Source organism: Astatotilapia calliptera, chromosome 18 (assembly GCF_900246225.1).
Source record: "Astatotilapia calliptera chromosome 18, fAstCal1.2, whole genome shotgun sequence".
Classification (NCBI taxonomy): domain Eukaryota; kingdom Metazoa; phylum Chordata; class Actinopteri; order Cichliformes; family Cichlidae; genus Astatotilapia; species Astatotilapia calliptera.
In genome coordinates this window covers 9,728,497-9,749,061 of record NC_039319.1, presented here as the reverse complement: position 1 = coordinate 9,749,061, position 20,565 = coordinate 9,728,497, and the positions used below count along the sequence as shown (strand labels likewise).

General features: G+C 39.2%; 1 protein-coding gene across 1 annotated transcript; it reads right to left on the bottom strand.

Annotated features, from left to right (window-relative positions):
• Positions 1-16: 16 nt before the first annotated feature.
• On the bottom strand, positions 17-19,414 carry miga1 (mitoguardin 1). Its single transcript, XM_026148635.1, has 17 exons — positions 19,399-19,414; positions 16,781-16,874; positions 14,779-14,935; positions 10,709-10,880; positions 9,383-9,501; positions 8,541-8,673; positions 8,255-8,391; positions 6,583-6,706; positions 6,270-6,364; positions 5,135-5,244; positions 4,891-4,963; positions 3,402-3,488; positions 3,195-3,293; positions 2,967-3,101; positions 2,796-2,849; positions 2,519-2,635; positions 17-2,076 (listed from the first exon to the last, which is right to left on the bottom strand). The coding sequence occupies exons 3-17, from the start codon at positions 14,875-14,877 to the stop codon at positions 1,858-1,860; spliced, it is 1,773 nt and encodes a 590-aa protein (XP_026004420.1). The 5' UTR covers positions 14,878-14,935; positions 16,781-16,874; positions 19,399-19,414; the 3' UTR covers positions 17-1,857.
• Between the last annotated feature and the right edge of the window lie 1,151 nt (positions 19,415-20,565).

Below are 20,565 nucleotides of genomic sequence, written 5' to 3'. Positions count from 1 at the left end.
GAGGACATTCTCAGTCTTTATTTGCACACATTCAACTTTATTTCACCAATCGGTCAAAACAGGTAACACTTTAACATTGTATGATATGATCCCAGCTGAACAACAAACACTCGTTTCTTGTAACCTTTCTGGACTTAGTCTGGAAAAAAAAATCAGAACAAAGCAATCTCCATCCAGTCTATACGCATGTTTGAATTTCAGAAGTCTACAGCTTAAGAGATAAGTGCTCACGGTGATCTATTACGTATGTGAACACCTAAAATGCAAAACTTGAAAGTGGACCTATCCTCTTTTTACAGTGGTGGATGATTTTGCATTAATCATGGCTAAAGTTACTGAAGTCTATCTAATCCCGGTGAGCTCCATGTGTCATCAGTGAGAGCAGTTCTCTTCAACATGGTCATCTGAGACATGGTGATGAGAGCACAACAGCCCTGCCCATCTCGGAGGGAAAGCCAATCAGATAAAATCTGGCTTAATGCAGTATACCAAGATGGGGAATGACTGCTGGTGGAGCAGTGACATGGAATGAAACCAAGCTGGCTCAATGAGACTTTAATAGGCAGGACAAAATGTTTGCTGATGCAATCCTGCTGATCTTCACCTTAGTTCAGCTTGTATTGCTTTTTTTAAATTATTATTATAAATAGTTAATGACTAAGAATTACCAGACAAATGGGGATTATTTTGAACTTTGAATCATGCAAAGCTACACCAGTTGGGAGCAAGAATAATACTGTGCTCATTGACAGTTCTGTATGTCCACTTTTAAGACAACATTTGGAGATTGCAGTAGACTGACACCCCAGACTTGACTCTACATTTTCTACTTCTGTAGGAGCTTGAGCTTCAAGCATGCAGTGTATATTCTGTACACAGTAACTGATCTGCAGGACGGACATTAACACACTACAGTATTTTTTTAAAAACTTCCCAGATGATTGGAAACATGAAGACCGTGGGCTGACATTCAGCGACAAACACAAGGCTTGAATATTTGCATTTACAATAAGGCTTTCTGTGTTTCTGCCCGTCATGAAAAACAGAGCGGCACAAGTTGTACAGCAGCTGGGCAGATGTGCAGTCGCGATGTGTCGACTTAATATCATAATGGCTTTGGGAGCTTTGTGTGCTAAACTTTAATATTGCATAAAAGTTCTGTGGCTTGTAGTGTCAAAAAAACAAAAACAAAAACTTTCCCCCTTTCAAGTAAAGAAACTGAATCGCTGCATTTTATCTCCTATTCAGCACATTTCCACCTCTTAAACTGAGGCCCTTTGTTCAGCGAAGAGCAGCTCTGGGCATAAAGCATGTCCTCGCGTCTGTGAGAGTGATCACTAACCTATTAATGCATGCAGACGCTATTTCTACAAATAAGCTCTGCACCTGTCTGCTGTATAATAAAATAAATTACCTCTTCGTTCACAAACTGCTCTTAATGGCATTAAAATTCCCTCAATTTACATAACATAACACCTACTGCAACAGATTCCAAGCCTGCCTCAGTTTATTACTACACAAGTTCATATTTAATAAATATTATTGCTGTTCTCTTTGAACCTTTTAAAAGCGCTGCTATGGCACATTGAAAAGCGGCCAGGGGAATAAGAAGAGGAAGTCGAGGCCACACCAGAGACCGTGAGCATGCCTGAAGACAAACGGCTGGTTCAGTTTACGTGGATCCACTGACTTTGGACATCATGACACTGGCATGATGGGAGACATAATGAGTTGATTTCACAGACTGCAGGTGAGCTCACACCTACAGTTTCCTTTGGTCCAACATTTGGTGTGAACTCACCCCTGAACGAATGCTGGGACTGACTTGTGTAATATTTAAAGACTTGGCCGTGTCTCTCACTGCACTCGTGCCTCCAGCAGGGCACTGGGAACCAGGTGCACCGGTGGTGAGTTACACCCATTCAGGTACCGCAGCGAGTCGGCTCCCAGGTAGGCGAGCAGCAGTTCCGAGCGTCGGTGGAGCAGCTGGAGCACGTCGTCCGCCAAACTCTCCACCGAGCAGTAACGCACTTTATCCAGATCAAAGATGTCTTTCAGGAAGTGCAGCACCTGGTCCTGCAGGAGAAACAGGACTCATGAGTAACTCAAAATTCATCATTAAGGGTGCAGGAAGGTCGTCAAATGTCGTCCACAGGGGGGAACGAGTTAAGACTGGGAGGTTCAGATTGTATAAGCTCTTTAGTTTTTTTCCTTTTCCCCTAATCATAATATGGTTTTTAAAATCAGGGGCAGATTTAAGGATCTCAGAATAGATATTACAATACAACGAGTTTTAAAAGGCTGCTGACTCCCAGTCCTGCAAACATCCCAAATCTCAAACTTACACTTTTTTCTCAACTACATTTACTTTTAGTTAAGTACAAAAACTCGTTTAAAAGCAGTGGTTGAACAAGATTAATTCTCATTTTCGTTCCAAATTTAGTCTAAATCTCATCCACTGACACAAAACAGTCCATGTTTAAAACAGGACACTCGCAGATGTTCCTCATGTTCTAACCTTGAAGAAGCAGCACAAATCGTGCAGGGAGCCCTTTGGCCCCAGGAAGCCCCACGCCAGGACAGGGCCGATCTGTTCACACACGGAGTAGAAATGGGCGATGAAGCCGTCGGACACCTGAGAGACAAACGGCACAGAGGCGTTCAGATCTACCTGCTCATTTCTGTATTTATAGAAATAAGTTATTTTAACCCTACATCACATTTCAGGTAAAGAGATATTTCCTCCAGCGCCACCCTCCTGTTACTGTGCATTTTAAAAGACCTCAGACTCGTACCTTCATGTGCTGCCTCTTCTGCTTCAGCACTGACCAACAGCTTGATGCCACCGCCTGTGAAACAAATACATGTCAGATTCAATGAAAACTCACTTGTGTTAACTGCTTTGCCTTTCATGTGTCTCAGTGGTATGTATACATATGCAGGTGCTATTTTGTAGTTTTACTCACTGTCTCCTTGAAGGAGCTGTTGAGCCAGCGGTTGTTGATCACGTTCTGGATGGAGATGGGTGGATTCTCCAGGTCCTCGAAGGAGTCCATCAGAATGAAATCCAGCACGATGTCGTAGAAGTTTAGATGCTTCACCTGGTGAAGAATGTCAAGCAAAGAGAAGAAAGGAAAAATGCTGTTCGACCGATTTAAGTCGTGTTGGATCACAGGTCAGAGAATCACACTTACCCCCCGCGCGGCGAGTTCCAATTCTGTGTTTTCCCAGTGCTCTGTGTGCTCCAGGAAGGAAATCATCTCTTCAAACACTTCCTCAAATCTCTTTGGGCTCTGAAAACCAAACAGCAACATGTGAGGTGGAGAACAGCTCATACAATTAAATTTTTTTTTTTTATTATTTCTATTTTCTAAATCCGTTATCTGTATTTTCAGTTTTACCTTTTGTGCTTTGACTATAATGGAAGACAGTATTTTCTTTCCTGTGTCGGCCAGAAACGTCCAAGTTGTCCTGTCACACAAAATGAGCTGCAGACAAAACAAAATTCTTTAATTATTTTTAATTTTCAATACATAGTGAACAATAATCTACAGTTCAAAAATTACAACTGTGGTCTGGAATTCAATGAGCAGGAGGTCTGCAGTGTTTCTCTGGCTAATTCAACAGCAACACAGAAATACTATTGAGAATAAAGCCAAAATATCCAAACAGGCAATCAGGAAAAATGCCTTAATATTTTTAATTGGGAGCATTTATCTTACCCTATTAATTCAAGTCAAGTCAAAGTTCTATAGCACATCTTAAACAACAGGTTATACAAAATAAACACTATACCGAATAACAACAGTAAACTATACACTAAAAATAATAAAAGTCATAAGAAATTAAATAAGACTGTTTGCATGATCAAAGCCAGGGTTACCCTGTCACCTTAGTTTCACCTAATAATCTGCCCAGTAGTTTGAGAGCACTGGTCTATTACACGTCTTATGAGCTGTGAGTATATTCTTTACGTTTTGTGAGTGTGAGCCTGGTTCTGCTGGAGATTTCTTCCTCTTAAAAGAGAGTCTAGCAAAGTTTTGTCAGGGGGGCAGGTAGGGCATTAACAGTGAAAAGGGGGCACAAAGAAATACTTTTCTTTCTTATTGTCATGTCTAGCTTTTAATAAATAATTATCTGAATCTTACAACCAAAGTTTTCATCTGATGTAAAATGTATAGATTTGATATAGATGCATTTTTCTTTTACGTGTGTATTAAATTAAAGTTGATTACGTCAGTTAAGCATTACGAGGCAGAGGGTGGTTCCCCATTTTTTTTTTTTTTTTTGTGTTCGGAGTTGGCGACCCTATTAGTTAGGTTGCTTAATATATCCACTAAGTACTCTTTAAAACACCGGAATAGGGAGTATGCTGCAGGTTTAAGTTTATTAGATTGATCAGTATTGTTGATCTATGAAATATTTTGTATATTTTTTGCATACAGGTATAACAGAATAGCTTTAGTTTTGTTTTGTTTTTTATTTAAACCTGAGTATGAACTTATACAAAACACAGCAAGATATTTAAAAAAAAACATTTTATTGATTATAAAATACACTATATCGGATTTATATCGGTATCGGCAGATATCCAAATTTATGATATCGGTATCGGACATAAAAAAGTGGTATCGTGCCATCTCTAGTCTTTACCTTACAACATAAAGTGCCTTGGGGCGACTGTTGTGTGAAATAAAACTGAACTGAATTAAGCACAACAGATCAGATAACATAAAGCTACCTGACCCTTTTTCCCCCCTCCTTCAACAAACATCCACATCAGGCAAACTCAGCCACAATATTCTAGTTTTACTGTTGTGCATCAAAAGTGGAGACTATCATTCATCTTAGCATACAGTCTTTGGTGAGCACCATCTTACTGAACCGTACCTGCCACGCCTGCCGCACACAGTGCAGCTTAGCCAGGAAATCCAAGTCCCCGAGACACTCCAGCATCTCAGTTCTGAGAGTGAAAATCAAGAGAAACCTCTCATTTAACTGCCAGCAGACGATCGGGAGAACAAAATAAGAAAGTTCATGCTGTCATGCCATCAAATTTCACAGTGGGACGATCACAACGCTGTACAAGTTTCCCTGACTGTCTTCTATACGACGTGTGTTAATGTCTGATTACCGCAGCACTCTGCAGGAGATACTGCCATCCTCAGCCATCTTCAGCGCCTCCTCATACAAAGGGTGATGTCCCAGAGTGAACACACTCCTCAGCTCTCTGTGCTCGGACATCTGAGGTGGAGACAGATAGCAAAGGCATTATGGACTGAACAATGAAGGGTACATAAGATGTTGTTATTCACAATGTTTTATTGTCTGCATGAAACCAAAAACAAGAAATGGTGAAATAAAAACATCATTTTTATTAAGAATTATTATTAAGAAACTAATATTAACGCATAAACTTTGCCCAGGCCAGAAAAAACAAAACAAAAGGCTGCTAATAATTTAATTGCCATTTCTAAAAGGATGTTTAACACACAATCCTTGTAAAGCATTGTTATCTTTCTGCAGGGAGGACGTTAAAGTCATTGGTGTGTAAACTTAGCTTGTACACTCTGTAAACACACCACCAGTGATTCTTAAGAACCAGTTTATTTTAGTGATATGTGGGTCAAGTGCGCCAGTAGCACCTTGAGCCCCCACTGAGACTTAATGAGTAAAGGCGATAAACAGAGAACTGGTAAACACCGGGTGGTGAACCCAGAGGAAGAGCAAAGCTTCCTGAGTCAAACTCCTGCTGCGAATCAGTCGGAGCTTTAAAGGTTCAGACAGTTTTAGTTTAAGACCTTTCCTGATTTCACCTCCTCTCCTCGTGCTTTGTTCCCAAACCACATGGCTGTGAACAAAGTGCTGTGGTTAACTAACCGAAGCAGGATCTCCTGATTTGTGACAAGTCGTGTATGTTTTTCATGTTTTACAAAGGTGGTGAAAAACTTCTGAATAGAAAGAAACCAATTCAGAATTTATATAAACAAAAACGTATGTTTGAATCACTCCGTCCTGCTTTTTTGTTCTTTAAAATGAAGGAAATGTAAATTTGAAAGAAATCCAAATGAGATTTGTTTTTTACTGAACCAAAATTAATTTTTTTTAAATGCTGTATTTTTTAAATTTTTTTAATACTTTTCCTTGCAACCAAAAGCAAAATATCAAGACTGATTTATTTTTTTACCCTTTACACTAAACAACTGACAAAAAAAGCACTGTAGAAGAACTCCAGAGGTGTTAATGGGAGGATTTGGTGCTTCTGTTACCTCAGCTGCAGACACAAACGAGTCAGTGGAGGCGATGCTGATGCTGTCCCTCAGACAGGCGTCATCTAACTCTTCTCTGGACAAAATGTCTGCCACTGTGTAAGGGAAACAGAACAGGAATCGTCACACATATATTTACAATTTTATAAAAAAAAAAAAAAAAAAAAAAAAAAGAGTCCTCCAGCACACCTGCTCACACACACAAAATTATATATGTGCACTGGCTTCCTGCTTTGCTTCACGCTGTCTTTTACTGCTGTGCCTATTTTTCTGTGTTGGACAAAAAGAACTGCATAATGCTTCAGTGACTCACCCTGGCTGCTGCTGTGGGATGAGGGCTCTGACATCCCCAACACTCCCTCAAACTCCTCCTGGAGGCGGTAAGCCCTGTGCAGCAGAGCCTTCAGCCTGTGGATGAACTCTGCGCTGATGACGTCCTGAACACACAAACAATCAAAGAAACTTGACTCCTAACAATGTAAAGATTTGTCTTAATTTCGGTAGGGATAACCGAGTTCTCAGGCGCACTAGATAAGAGTTGTGCAAACCATCAGGTTAAGCTGCTGGTTTGAGACTTAAAAAATATCAGATTCTTGAAAATTTGTTCAGTAGACCAAATGTAAAATGTAGAAAATAGCATTTTTTCTTATTTTAAAAGAGTATTTGCAGCTCTTTCTTGGGAATCTCATGTGACCTCATTTCTAAGTAGCTTTAAAAACGCATTAGATCATACTGGCTTTCCTTGACACAAGTCAAAGCTGCAGCCAGAGCTGTGTTTGGGTGCAGGCTTAACTACTGATTCAAAACCCCTCCAATCTCGTTAGAGACCCAATTAGTGTGCTGTTATGCAATCCAAACTCTGACACACAGGTGGGCTGTCAGTGCTGGTTATTCCGGTAGTTAGCGACCTGTAGTCTCATCTGCATTGTGTCTGTGGGCAGCATGATCTCTAAAACTCTACCTTCCTCTGGTATTAAAGAACAGAGCACAGAAAATATTGGTGGGATGTGAATCAATACATCTACTGTTTGGTATCAGACAGATGTTATGCAACCGTTTTCTTTTTTGAGAAAGAAAACACATATGAGCTATTTGCATGTTGCGCCAAAAGAGGTATTTTATGGCAATTCTACAAAAGTCATTTTAAAAATGAAGAGCCCACTTATTTTACTGGTTTACTTTTTCCAAAGGATGTCTGGACTCTCACTAACTGATCTGTACTGTGTCAGAGCATGGAGGTTAATCAAAGTTAACCTCCTTCCACTAGGTTGATCGCTGCATTCTGCGCTATGACATGATGACATGGCATGATCACCAACTACGCTCAAGCACACAACTCCAACGCTTCCTCAACTCCATGGAAAACTGCTGTCTTTCTGAACAAATCTATGAGGCATGATTGAGATCGGGGCTTCTAAAAATGCTCCAATTAATCCACAGCATGCATAAAATTATGAACCTAGTTGTGCTCTCCAAGAGGACCTTTCAAGCTGTGCTGTAAATGCATGTAAGAAAGAGCAAGGGAGCTTAAAAGAGCTGACATGGCGAAACAAACTGAAGCATACTTGGGCCTCGTTAAGATCAATGTGAGAGCAGGCCGGATGCAGAAGTGAGGAAGAGTGATGGTACAAGAGGATTTAACTCAGACTCTTCTTAGGTGAAGCGTTTAAGGCACGGCCAAAGGAGGAGATTATGTCTCTCTCAGCTGGTTTGGGAAAAACCTCTGTGCTCATAGGGAGGTCTGGGGGATTTCTGCGAAATGGACCCAAATGGATGGTTGGACCTCTTTTCTACTCAGTCATAGTTATGTAATCAGTAGAATAATTCTTCTGAATTAGGGGGAAATTTTGGTCTCAGTAATTTGCACCACACCTGTTGTGTACACATGTCAACAACATACATCTTGATACCATTTGCACTCAGACTGTGCTTCTCTTGTTTTGGCTACAGTCTACAATAAGACTTGTATGGAGTGTTTGTCTCACCTCCATGCTCTGCTCAGCAATGGTGTCTCCAGCTCCAATTTTGACTGAGGCACAGCTCGCATCGTCCTCAGCATGCCTGCTCCTGAATGTCAGCGCCTCCTCCCACCGCCGCAGGGCCTCCTCGAATAAATCCATACCTGAGAGAAACACACACAGACTGAGTCTCCGAAAGCAATCAATGACTCAGCACCTCCAATTTTAAACACTGCAACCCACCAAAAACTATTACAGTACATTCAAACAGTATTACTGGATACTGGTACATAGTACACAGAGGTTTCTTTACCCATTAGGTACAGGTTCTCAGGTGTGGTGACAGGTAGGTTGAGCACACTGCAACTGTCAGCATCCTCCACTCCGTCCCAACAGGTGGAGTCATTTGCACAGGTACTGCTGCTGGATGAGTTCAAGCTTTTTACCTGCACAAAAACACAAAAGCAGAACAAAGTCGAACAAACATCAACAAGTTTTACTAATACAAGACTGGAAATGATGAAATTAAACAGACATTACATTAATTTAATGTGTTTTTGGTTACAAAGATAATGATCCTACATAGGCACCACCTAAAAAGAACACATCATTAGTAAATACTGTTTACAGCATCTAATACTTAAAGGTTCACCGTATAATTTAAGGTTCCCTGTTCTTCTGAACATGAGACAAACGACACTCAGTTTTTTTCCCCTGTTTTTTCACCAAGTTAATGAAAAAATGAAGACAGACCCCACTTAACTTCTGCTTTTATTATTAATGCCCACTAAGGGTTATTTAATCCTGAGTGATGATATGCCTGTCAGATCCTGAAGCTTACTCAAAGAATAAACTTAAACTTTATTTTCAGTGGTTGCTTTGGTACTCCTGCATGTTATTTTTTAAGGAATAAAGAAATCATCACGAGTCCTAAAGGCAGTAAATATTCACCACCTCTGGTTTGTGGATTTTAGGAGTATATGAACAAAAACATGTCAGACACAAAACATAAACAAGTTAAGTTTTCTTCTTTAATTTCAAAGCTTTCCAGGTAGTATCACATAAATATTTTTGCATCATGTCTCCTGGTTATGTCATTTCAGATAAAATTTATCTTTAAATGCAGTCTAAACACACTCCGTGCTCTTATCTTACCGAAGCCAGGCTCATGACAGATCCAGACAACTTCCTGTAACCTCCTGCAATGAGAACCAGATCAGAGGAGTAGCCATTCTTGGAGTTGAGGGAGAGCGTGATGTTTTGGCTCGTATTATCTGAGAAGATAAAGATGAGAGTTCAGAGATGAGGTTTCACAGAAAGATCCGACTATAATACCAGGATTACACAGTGGACATGTCAAATTTAACATCTGGGTAACTTTTTCTGGAAAGCCTCCATGGTATTTTAATAATTAACTTTGCTGAAGCCGTTTTTTGCCAATTTGATTCAAACACAGCAAACAAAGGTGTGCTTTGATTTACACACAGTGATACAGTGAAAGTCCGAGTGGGGACAAAGGTGGAGAAAAGGCATCAGACAGGCAGCTCGTTGAGAAACGCCTGTTCAAAAGGTCTTTGCAAGAGAAATAGATGTGGCAGCAAATACTCAGCTGACTGTGAATGCCAACAATCCAGATATCAGATAGATGCCAACATTTAATTTAACTTTCGTGCTACAATAAACAGAGCTGAGGGTAACAGACCCATTGCTAAACAATCAAGCAGGTAGCTTATAGTTACTAAAGAAAATAAAAATCAATGCATCCTAGTTTTTCCACAATATTTTACTTCATGCTATAAATGGGGAATAAACACCCTGAAGCCTCTCTCTGTGCTCATATAGCACAGAAGCAGCTCCGCCATTCTTTCTGTGCCACTGCACAAATTAATGTATCAGCCCAACCAACTTCTCTGTCAGAAACCCAGCACGAGTGTTAGGTTAGCGGATGTTCCCAGAATGAAATCAGGTTTGAAAAGATCCTCCTGTCATTGTTAAAACCTCTGTAAACATTTTCCCTTTATTAAACCTAAAACTACTTTTGGCTGCTCGCTCATTCAAAACAGGCTGGCCACAGCAGATAAGTCTGCATGTTTGATTTGGAAATGTTTTCCTCCTCCCAGGACCAAACCCGGGATCATTAGCGTCTTGGGTGATGCTGTAAAGCTATACACTATGGACCCACTAAATCTATTGTATCAAAAAGAAAGGAAATGCTCTCTTAAACTGCTCAGCTGACTTCCCTTAATTCATCGTTTCTTTTAAGTTCTCTTTAGGACTCTAATCTTCCTGGAGGAGATTAAATGAGTTAAACCATTTATCTAGAGCCTGCCTTTTCAAAGTTCAAAGTAATACAGGAGTGGCCTCGCACGTCAGTCTTGTTACATCACACACCAGTAACTGGGCTGACACTAAATGGAGATCACAGGCCAGTGAGCTGCTGGTTGAAGAGGAAAGAATTAAATCAGTGTGAGGAGATCTTACCATTCTCTCCTGCGGCTGGGGGGTGAAACTCTAAACCAGCCTGCTCCCAGTGCTGTGGATGAACCTTCTTTCTGCCCTTCCTCCTCTGGAAACGTCGAGCGAGGAAGAGGAGGGAGACAGCACCAAAGGCTGTGGCAACTACCAGTTTCTTGGTGTCTGTGCTGACGCTCACCTGGAGAAAAGAAAGAGAAGAAGAGCATCAACTCAGATTTTCATACACCCCAAATGTTTTTATTCTGTACGTTGTAAATATATGCACTGCATCACATGCAGATTTTAATGATTTAAAGTCTGTTTTCCGGCAGCTTTTCATCCTGTACTTTGTAAAAGAATCATAACCTTTTTTGTGAGCACACAGATTAAAAATGAATTGACACATACCGAGGACCTCTTTATATACAACACAGGGACAAAAGCCTTTTCTAGAATAGAATAGAATTAAACTTTATTGTCATTGCACATGTCGCAAGTACAAGGCAACGAAATGCAGTTTGCATCCATCCATCAGTGCTTTAGCCATGATATAGATATATTACAAAATATATATTAGCAATAATATATTTATATAGATATTACAGAAATGGGTCTGTTATAGGTATGAGGGTACAAAAGTGGGTATGTTACAATTTATTTTAATAAACTCAGCCGTCTGCTCCTTGCTATCTAAAATATAACAGGACACCGGAGTATATTCTGGAGCATCTCACACTTCTGATAATCAGCTGTCTGCTTGACGTTTATTCAGCTGTGTAAAAACTATAACTTTAATCTCAGACAAACTGATTTACTCAGGAACAAATAAAATACTGAAAAAAGCCAAACAATAACATTTTTAAGTTATCTAAGTTACTTATATATCATGTTTAACCTGAGTAGCGAAAGATGGCGGTGGGTTTGAAAACGATTTGCCGGGAGTCCGGTGTTCTCGCGGGCTCTAGTGAGCCTTGAACCCCGGCTAGCTATCGAGCTAGTGGGTAACAGACGTCTCCGAAAACGTCGGAGCGCTTTTGAAATATTTGGTGTCTTATTAAAACTGAGCAGATATTTGAAGTTTACACAGCTACATTTCCGCCTGAAAATATTTTAAACGTTTATTTTGTGACCCAGAAAGAATAATAGGAGTAACATTAAAACTAACTAGCTGCTGCCATTGTTGAAAACTGAGCAGGGCCGCGATGGACCGCGCTATGAATTCTGGGACACAGCTGCTTCTTCTTCTTCGGGGTTTAACGGCAGCTGGCATCCTTGTACATGCAGTGCTGCCATCTTCTGTTTCAGTCCGTTATCACACTCTTAAATCCTACTCCTTATTCCTGCATCTTTTGGGATATTACAAAGCTTCAAACGACAACTATTAAATTAGTCGTAGACGATTTTGATAGTCGACGTAATCGTGACTAGTCGACTAATCGTGGCAGCCCTAATGTTCAGTCCATTATTTTAACGTGGGTCAGATGTCAGGAGGCAGAAGAACATAAACAAAGAAAAATACAAAAACAAAGATGAATAAATAGACAAAATAATTATGAAATGATGCAAGGGATAGATTAGTTTGCTGCGGATGGTCCATTTTTAGTCCTGTTTGAACTGATAGATTTCCCTCCTTTGTTTTCATGAATACAACCCTGCCCATTATTAGCAGATGGCACTGTGTTATAATTTTGTTATAGACAACTTTATCTTAAAGTATCATATACACAATAAAATGTCAAAATTATATATATATAAAAAATAATAATAATAGTGAAAACATATTTTCCCCTCTACAGTAAGAAGACCAGGTCTAACAGTCATGCTGACATTTCTGACAATCAGTCAGGAGAACGAGATAAAACAAACAGACACCGTGCAAAAACATCAAAACACACCCAACGACACCATGCCAAACCAAAAGCAACCAGGTGCCTTTCACACACTACGCCCTACAGGTAAAACTGCCCTTTAGAAAAAACAGAGTGTGTCACGGGTGTTACAATTCTAAAACCACGACAAATGTCCAGATATCATGTCACGGTTCCACTTTCCTGTACTTCCCACATGTAGCTGTTCATGTCCAGTTAACTCATTCACTACCATTGACGTCTATAGCCGTCAATGGCAGTGAATGAGTCAATGGGTTTAACTCATTCACTGCCAACGGCTGGCAGTGAATGAGTTAAAGCAAGGCAGTGCGATGTTTAAAGTGGTTTTTTTTGGAATATACAATGAATAGTTTATTTTTTTAATGAAGTATATTGTTTTTCTTCAAAATTAAATCAAGATAACATTACTAAGCCTGCGGTGAAAATACATTTTTCCCCTTTGTTTTTTGCCTCTGTCAGTGCGCACCAGGGTGGCTGTGGATACAATATAGCTTCCCATCACCAGTGTGTGAATGTGTGTGTGAATGGGTGGATGACTGGATGTGTAAAGCGCTTTGGGGTCCTTAGGGACTAGTAAAGCGCTATATAAATACAGGCCATTTACCATTTAATCATTCTCATAAAGACACACCAAACCAAACAGTTGAACAGCCTTAAAAAAACCCAACAAACATAAAACATAAAGATGGAATACTGATCCCAACATCTAAAAATTGATCCCAAGTTTCTTTGTGCGTTTCAACAGTCACAATAATATTATAGGGCTGTAAGAAAAAAATAATTTGAATGAAATTATAACTCTGGCTTGCAGAAATGATTAAAAAAAGATAATGGAGATAAACGATCTTCAATGTTGTTCTTGTTCTGTTTTTTTTTAGCCCCCCCAAATACATACTACTAAATAAATAACCAATCCATTGACCATTTCTACTTTCTCAATCATCCTTGATTTAATGAAAGTTCAAGGAAACCCTCTGTTAGCCATTTTTTAAGTTAAATAAATCCAAAATGTTTCCAAAGATTAGTACATTTTTCTGACCAAGTACTGCCCAAGGTAATCGGCGTTATAATTTTTGCCATAATCTTATAGCATTAAACAACTTGTGAAAGATGGAAAGGAAGGAGCTGCATTCAGTGCAACACTTGTCTGCCCGATGAAAAGTTAACTGAGGACGCATGCCTCAAAGTCTAACGGATACTGAGGTAATATGAGGCAGCGCAGACGACCCGCCATCCGCCTGTCACATAAATGTTAAATAATCAATTTCAGATAGTGTTTGTAGCCCTCTCCGTTTATATTTAGACACACAGACGTAGCTGCTGCAAATTCTCAACAACTCAGTAGGTATGACAACAGCCATAATATTGACTTTTTAAAAGGTCACTAAATGGACTGGGATGACTGAATAGTGCTGCCAGTGCTTGTACAAGCTGTATTCATAACCGCTGCCATCACGTGTCAGGCATGTTCCAACCAGAATATTCTAATCATATCAGATCTGCTACGTGACTCAGGCCACACAAACACTGTCGCCTTCTGCATAAACACAATAACATGTGTTTATGTGGGTAAATGAAGAGAAATACCAGAGATTCAACACCCTACAGCCACAAGGACCAAGAAAGAAAGTGAAACTGGGGGGAAAAACACCTAAAATACTGACGTGCAAACTACTACTTCACATTTTTGTAAATGTAACAGAAGTCATTCTTAACTTGTTTAAGGAGTTCTACATAAATTGTTTTTATAAGAACTTTCAGTTCAGGAAAAGAAGTTTGCATGAGCTTCTTTAAAACCAGCATGCTTTGAAACGCATTTGCTAGAAAACTGGCCGAGCTGCTCAGTATCTCTCCATCACACGAAGCCTTTAGCTGAACAACTAAACTGCTCAAACAGGTGGTAGACGTTCACATGTAAACAGATACAGCTGCTGGCTCATCTCATCAGGTTTTAAAGGAAAATGATAAACAAGGCAGTTCCATATCCTCTCACAGTGTGTTCCTCTTAATAGAAATATTTCTTACTACACTAATAAATTAAATAAAAAAAAAAAAAGAGTGGCAATATAGGTCAAAAGAAAGTGAATAGTCTATATATAGTTCCAATATGAAGGGTCTAATATAAAGTGAATAAATAATTCATTCTTGTAAACCATGCAGTGTGGATATTCTGATAGCTGCTAGGAGCACGTTGAAAAGCATCCTCACCTGTGTCAGGGAGCTGTAGACGGACAGTGGCAAGTCAACCATACGCAGAGCTGCAGTCCTCATGGACAGCTGTGAGCTCGTGAGGGTCTCATGTGTCATTGTGACGCTCTGCCCATGACTTGGCAGCTCCCTTATCTTCGACACTGCTCTGTGCAAGCTGAAGAGGATGACATTAAGGGATTTAACCTTGGAAGCTCAGGAAGGGGATATAATGACACTAATACACAAAGCTGTTGGTATTCTGTATGTACTGCTAGGAATACCTTGCTTAAAGTGAGTGAGCAGCCAGTTTTAACGGCATAATATATAATTAAAAGTCAGGGGAAAAAAGCCTGATAACATGCAAACTTTCATTCTTAAACATCACACACTAGAGGATTGCCATGAAAGAAAAGCCTGTAAAATGTATCAGATGCAGTGGTGTCGGTTAATTAAAACAAAACAAGTCCAATCTGATCCCGACCCTCTCAGAATCAGCTCATTCTTTGTACATGTAGCCATGGAAAATTACTTTATCTTCATACTATAAATATTTTCTGAGTTAGGAGCCTTCACAACATGAGTGCAACAGACCGAAACATGAAATTCTCAGGGTTGAAAAACACCTTCTAAGCTTGGTTAAAAACAACCACCAAATCACGTTTACACCGAGTCAAATTGTCACAATTTGGAGTACTGAGAAGTTGAATTTGTGTACTTTTGCTGTTGAAACCATGAAATATCCCATGACACCGAAGCTATAATTAGTTGATTTTGGCTTTTGAGTGTGCACTTTGGCTGGGTGCAAAACTGATTCTCTTACAGCTTTTAAAAAGCTGAGAAAGTGTTTCTAAGCCTAGAAAGCTTCATGTGTTTAGCTCTTGTACTTAATAAGTTATAAGGGCTAAATTCATGGATTTTTAAAAAAAATCAACCCCATTTACTTTGAGGACTGTAACAATTTTAATAGAACTGAGGTAAAAAATGAAAAATGTTTGTATTACTTAATTAAATATGCACACTTCCATCTAACAGCCAAGTCTAAGTCTGCACAAGACACTCACAGCTGGACGATCCAGCCATTTAAAGCAAAGCCTGAGCCTCATACAGTGCTCGTTGTTAGTCGTAGATGTTTAAAGTTTGCTTGTGTAAGGGTTATGATGTTTGTCAGAAGTATGAGAGTCTGAGAGCCTGAAACTGCAATAACAGAGGTTCAGTTCATTTTTATTTCAAACATATACATTCACCAACATTTCATAAAATCTTTCCATGCAGTTGTTTGAAAAGGAGTAGGCAGAAGAATATACTTATTTAGCCCTACCCCCTCAGGTTTACATCCTCATCATCTAAATTTGAACAACAAAAACGTATACAATGCCTTCAACTTAGAACATAACATCACAAAAAATATTTTCTCATGTTCAACTAAAACTATATTTAGATTTGCTAATTTGCAGAAGAAAATAAACATCAGTTTTAAACATCAGGTAAAAAACCCTTGTGATTTTCTGGAAAAAAAAAACAACCCATAACTTTTAAAAAGTCTAGGTAAGCAAAGGAAAACTCTTTAGTGTTATATAGGTTTAACATAAAAAGCCTTCGGACTCCACATTAATAAGAGTCCTTACGGATTTTTGTTTTTATTTTAATTAATTACTGCTTTATTTCTCATCTATTCTGAATCATTTGCGTATTTTTATATTCATTATGATATTATTTTAAATGTTAACGGATTTTATCTTCCTCTTCAGTAAGTTCAGTAAGCAAACAAGACACATAAGATCCCCCCCCACCTCCCCAGGAGCATCTAAAGTGTTTTCACTGGGGCAAAACGTTGACACCGATAATAATCACATAAGCACATGGTTAAGAAACGCCAACCCGAAGAGCTAACGGCTAACAAGGCTACCGGGGTTAGCTAAATCTATTAAACCAGCTGAAAATAAACACTGTGACAGACAAACTCGAGCTCATCTCTTAGCTGAATGGGACAACATGAAAGCATACATGAATTCAGCGGTACCTTTTTAATATTCCTCCGCAGACACAGCTCCACTGTTTCACTTGGTCCTCGGGCTGACCTCGGCAGCCGCACAGTGAAGGACTCCAGCACCAGCCTGGATTTTCATAATAAAAGCATGTTCGCGCTCAACGTGACTGTGGGCTCCTTGCGCCCTCTTACGGTGTGCCTGTATACACTACAGATTACTACATATATCTATCAGAAATATTAACAGAAATATCAAGACAAAGTTTTACAATAAAGAAAATAAGAAAAATAAAGAGGAAAACAAAGAATCAAACGTTAATTTAAAAAAAAGTGTGATTTTAATCTTTACAAAATGTACTGCATTTTAAGCCGTGATGGACAAAGTTTCCCCATATTCATGTTTTAAAGTCGTTCAAACAAAATTAATTAGTAATCTGTTATTATATATGACTGACCCGGCATGCTCCATCCCTGCTGTTTTAAGTATTCTGGAGAACTTCAGTTCGTTTTCAGGTTATAAATTAAATTTGGGGAAAAGTGAGTGTTTTCCTGTTAATACGGCAGCACGTCAACTTCAACAGTCTGATCTGCCCTTTCGTCTCAGTCCATCTGGGTTTAAGTACTTAGGGATTAACGTGACTCGCTCTTTAGCTGGCCTTAAATCAGCAAATTTGTCTCCTCTTATATCAAGGATCACATCTGATATTCAAAGGTAATCTCCCCCTTTCTTTAATCGGTAAGATTAATGTTGTTAAAATGAACATCTTACCAAAATTTTTATTTTTATTTCAGTCAATTCCCTTATTTTTGCCGAAACATTTTTTTGTTTCACTGGACAAGATTATTGGTTCTTTCATTTGGGGAGGGAAGCCACCTAGGGTCTCTAAAACTTTGCTGCAGCGATGCAGATTTAGTGGAGGACTTGCGTTACCTAATTTTTTAGTCTACTACTGGGCCGCTCACATCCATAAACTTTGCTACTGGCTAAAATCTTCTGGTTCCTCGTGGTGTAAATTGGAGCTATCATCATGTAAGGGCTCATCTTTACCGGCTTTGCTCTATTCCTCTTTACCCGTTAGACCCTCTCTGTACACTGATAATCAGGTGGTTCTTAACACACTCAAAATCTGGTTTCAGTTTAGACGTCACTTTAATTTTGTAATGCCGTCTTCCTCGGGTCCTCTAAGCGACAACCATTTGTTTCCCCCTTCACTTTTGGACTCGACATTTTCAGTGTGGTGTGACAAGGGTATAAAACAGTTCAAACATTTATATGTGGATGGTGTTTTCGATAGTTTTCCCAACTTGTCTTCTCGTTATAATCTCCCTATTACCCATTTGTTTCGCTATTTTCAAATTCGAAATTTTGTTGCCAAGTGTTTCCCAAATTTCCCCTTTACCTCCAGAACAGCAGTGGGAAACTACGTTATCATTTATTCCTCATCACAGAGGAACCATTTCGAAACTCTATGATGCTATTCTGTCTTTTAGTAACCACTCTAATGTTAAGCTTAAGTGTACATGGGAAGAAGAACTGGGATTTCGAATACATGAGTCTTGGGAACAGGCTATAGCGAGAGTACGATCTTCCACCTCCTGTGCTCGTCTTGGACTTATTCAATTTAAGGTCATACACAGGGTGCATTTTTCTAAGTCTAGACTTTCTGAATTGTATCCAGAAGTGGAAAATAAATGTGATAAATGCCATGGTTCTCCTTGTCACCTCGGCCACATGTTTTTTCTGTGTCCTGAGCTACAAGGTTTCTGGACAGGGTATTTTGCTATTTTGTCAACTGTTCTTGGGGTAACTCTTCATCCTTGTCCTCTGATTGCTGTATTTGGGATTCCTGTTCGCTCACTTCCACTTGATTCCACACAAAAGGACATTATAGCCTTCACATCCCTACTAGCGAGACGTCTAATATTGTTGCATTGGAAGTCTGTTAAGTGTCCTACTATTTCCCGGTGGCTTAAAGATGTCATGTTTTTTTTTAAACTTGAAAAAATTAAATATACGTTGAGGGGTTGCACAGCCAAATTTTTTCACAAGTGGCAACCCTTTATCTCTTATTTTGCTAGTCTAGAGGTATTGCCTGTTTAACTCTACTTTTGTTACTGTTATATTCCTCTAATATGTTTGATGGTTGTGTTGATCTGTGTGGGACTGGGGGGGGGGGGGGGGGGGGGGGGGGGGGCGTTGTGGGTTTTTTTTCATATATATCTGTTACTTAGGAAAATGAAGAAAGGTTGATTGTATTTTGGTAACTGCAAGTACTGTTGTTTTCTTTTTTCAATAAAAATATTTTTTTTAAAAAAATTAATTAGTAATCGATAAACATGAACATTTTCTTCTTCTTCTTGCTGCTCCCTTCAGGTGTCACCACAGTGGATCAGTCTGCCTCCATCTCATTCTCCCTGTATGGTCTTCTGTCACACCAACCCTCTACAACTACAAAACTTCCTCTTTTTTGCCTGCCTGGCAGCTCCATGTTCAACATCCTCTTTTTAATGTATCCACTATATTATATATAGAAAGGAAAAGTTGTGCCTTTCAAAGTCATCTATCAAAGGAATAAACCGAGGAAATGGAACGATGAATAAATGAAAAAACTAAAGAATGATTATCACTGAAATTAGATAAGAAATACTACCAGACCACGACACAAAAATCAGCCTGTTGTTCCAGGTCCTGCACAGCTGCTCCTCATCAAGAAGTGTGGTGGTTGTCTGTGAGGAGGAAAGAATTGTTACTGGGAGCAAATAAGGTCTACTGTTGAGGAAAACTTAAGCAAATGTGTGTGCAAAGTCTAAAGGTAAAGGTTGGTGCAAAGAAGTTGCTGCTAAGACATGATTACTCACCTGTCTTTTCTGTGTCCTCTCCAGGGTGTTTGGGCAAATGTTTCCCTGGGATCCGGACACTATTTAAAGGTTGTAGGAGAGGCCATGGATTAAAGGAGTGTGTTTTTGGTCTTCCTCACTGTAAATCCAGCCGCAAAAGGCCGCCTTATCACACAGACTTGGGATCATAGATAGAACTTTGGGGCTGATGCCATCAGAAAAAGCAGCCTTGCTCTGGTTTAGTTTCTCCAAATGTCTCTTAACTTGTTGATTAATTTATTCTTATGTATTATTTTCTTTGGTATGTGTTTAATCTTTTTTATTTTTATTTTTTAAGAAATCTGTTCTCATTCATGCTGTGTGAAACATGGTGGTATAATAACTCTCTACCTTTTGGGTTAATATCTTTGCATTAAATCAATTGTATAATCATATATTTCTATCGCCATGTTTTGCTTTTTGCTATTTTTGTAAAGCTGTAAAATAATAATAACAATCTTCATCATTTGCTTAGCCAAAAAGAAGTGGACAGCAATACAGTTGAAGTACTTAGCAGTCCAGCTGTGTGAGCATCACACTGTAACATAATCGCTCATTAATGTTTATAATCCATTTATAAGAACATTTTGGGACATTAGATGGTGCCACACGAGCGCGATCTGATAGTGGAGCTTTTCTACTGGTGACTGGGGTGGTTGGATCCACGCAGAGGGGATTTCTTCACTATGAAAACACTAGATGGCGCTTGGGATGGGTTTATTACAGGGCATGTTGTCTTTAATGATCACCAAATCATTCTTTTTCCTTTATTGCTACCCATTTTGTCCTTCATGTAAGTGAACTGAAAAAAGTTTAAAGACGCTGGCAGTTTTTTCTCTAATAGTCCATAACTGTCCCATCACATCCGATCCTCAATATTGATAAGAGCGGATCACTAGGCTCAAAAGATAATTAATATTTGCTTTTATGTGACTTACTAA

Excerpts from the sequence above, each read along its gene's own strand:
- miga1 (XM_026148635.1), bottom strand. The coding sequence starts at position 14,877 with ATGACACATGAGACCCTCACGAGCTCACAGCTGTCCATGAGGACTGCA. Across the intron at positions 6,365-6,582 it reads ATCCCACAGCAGCAGCCAGG|TGGCAGACATTTTGTCCAGA; the intron begins GTGAGTCACTGA and ends TCCCTTACACAG. Across the intron at positions 3,102-3,194 it reads TGGAACTCGCCGCGCGGGGG|GTGAAGCATCTAAACTTCTA; the intron begins GTAAGTGTGATT and ends ATTCTTCACCAG.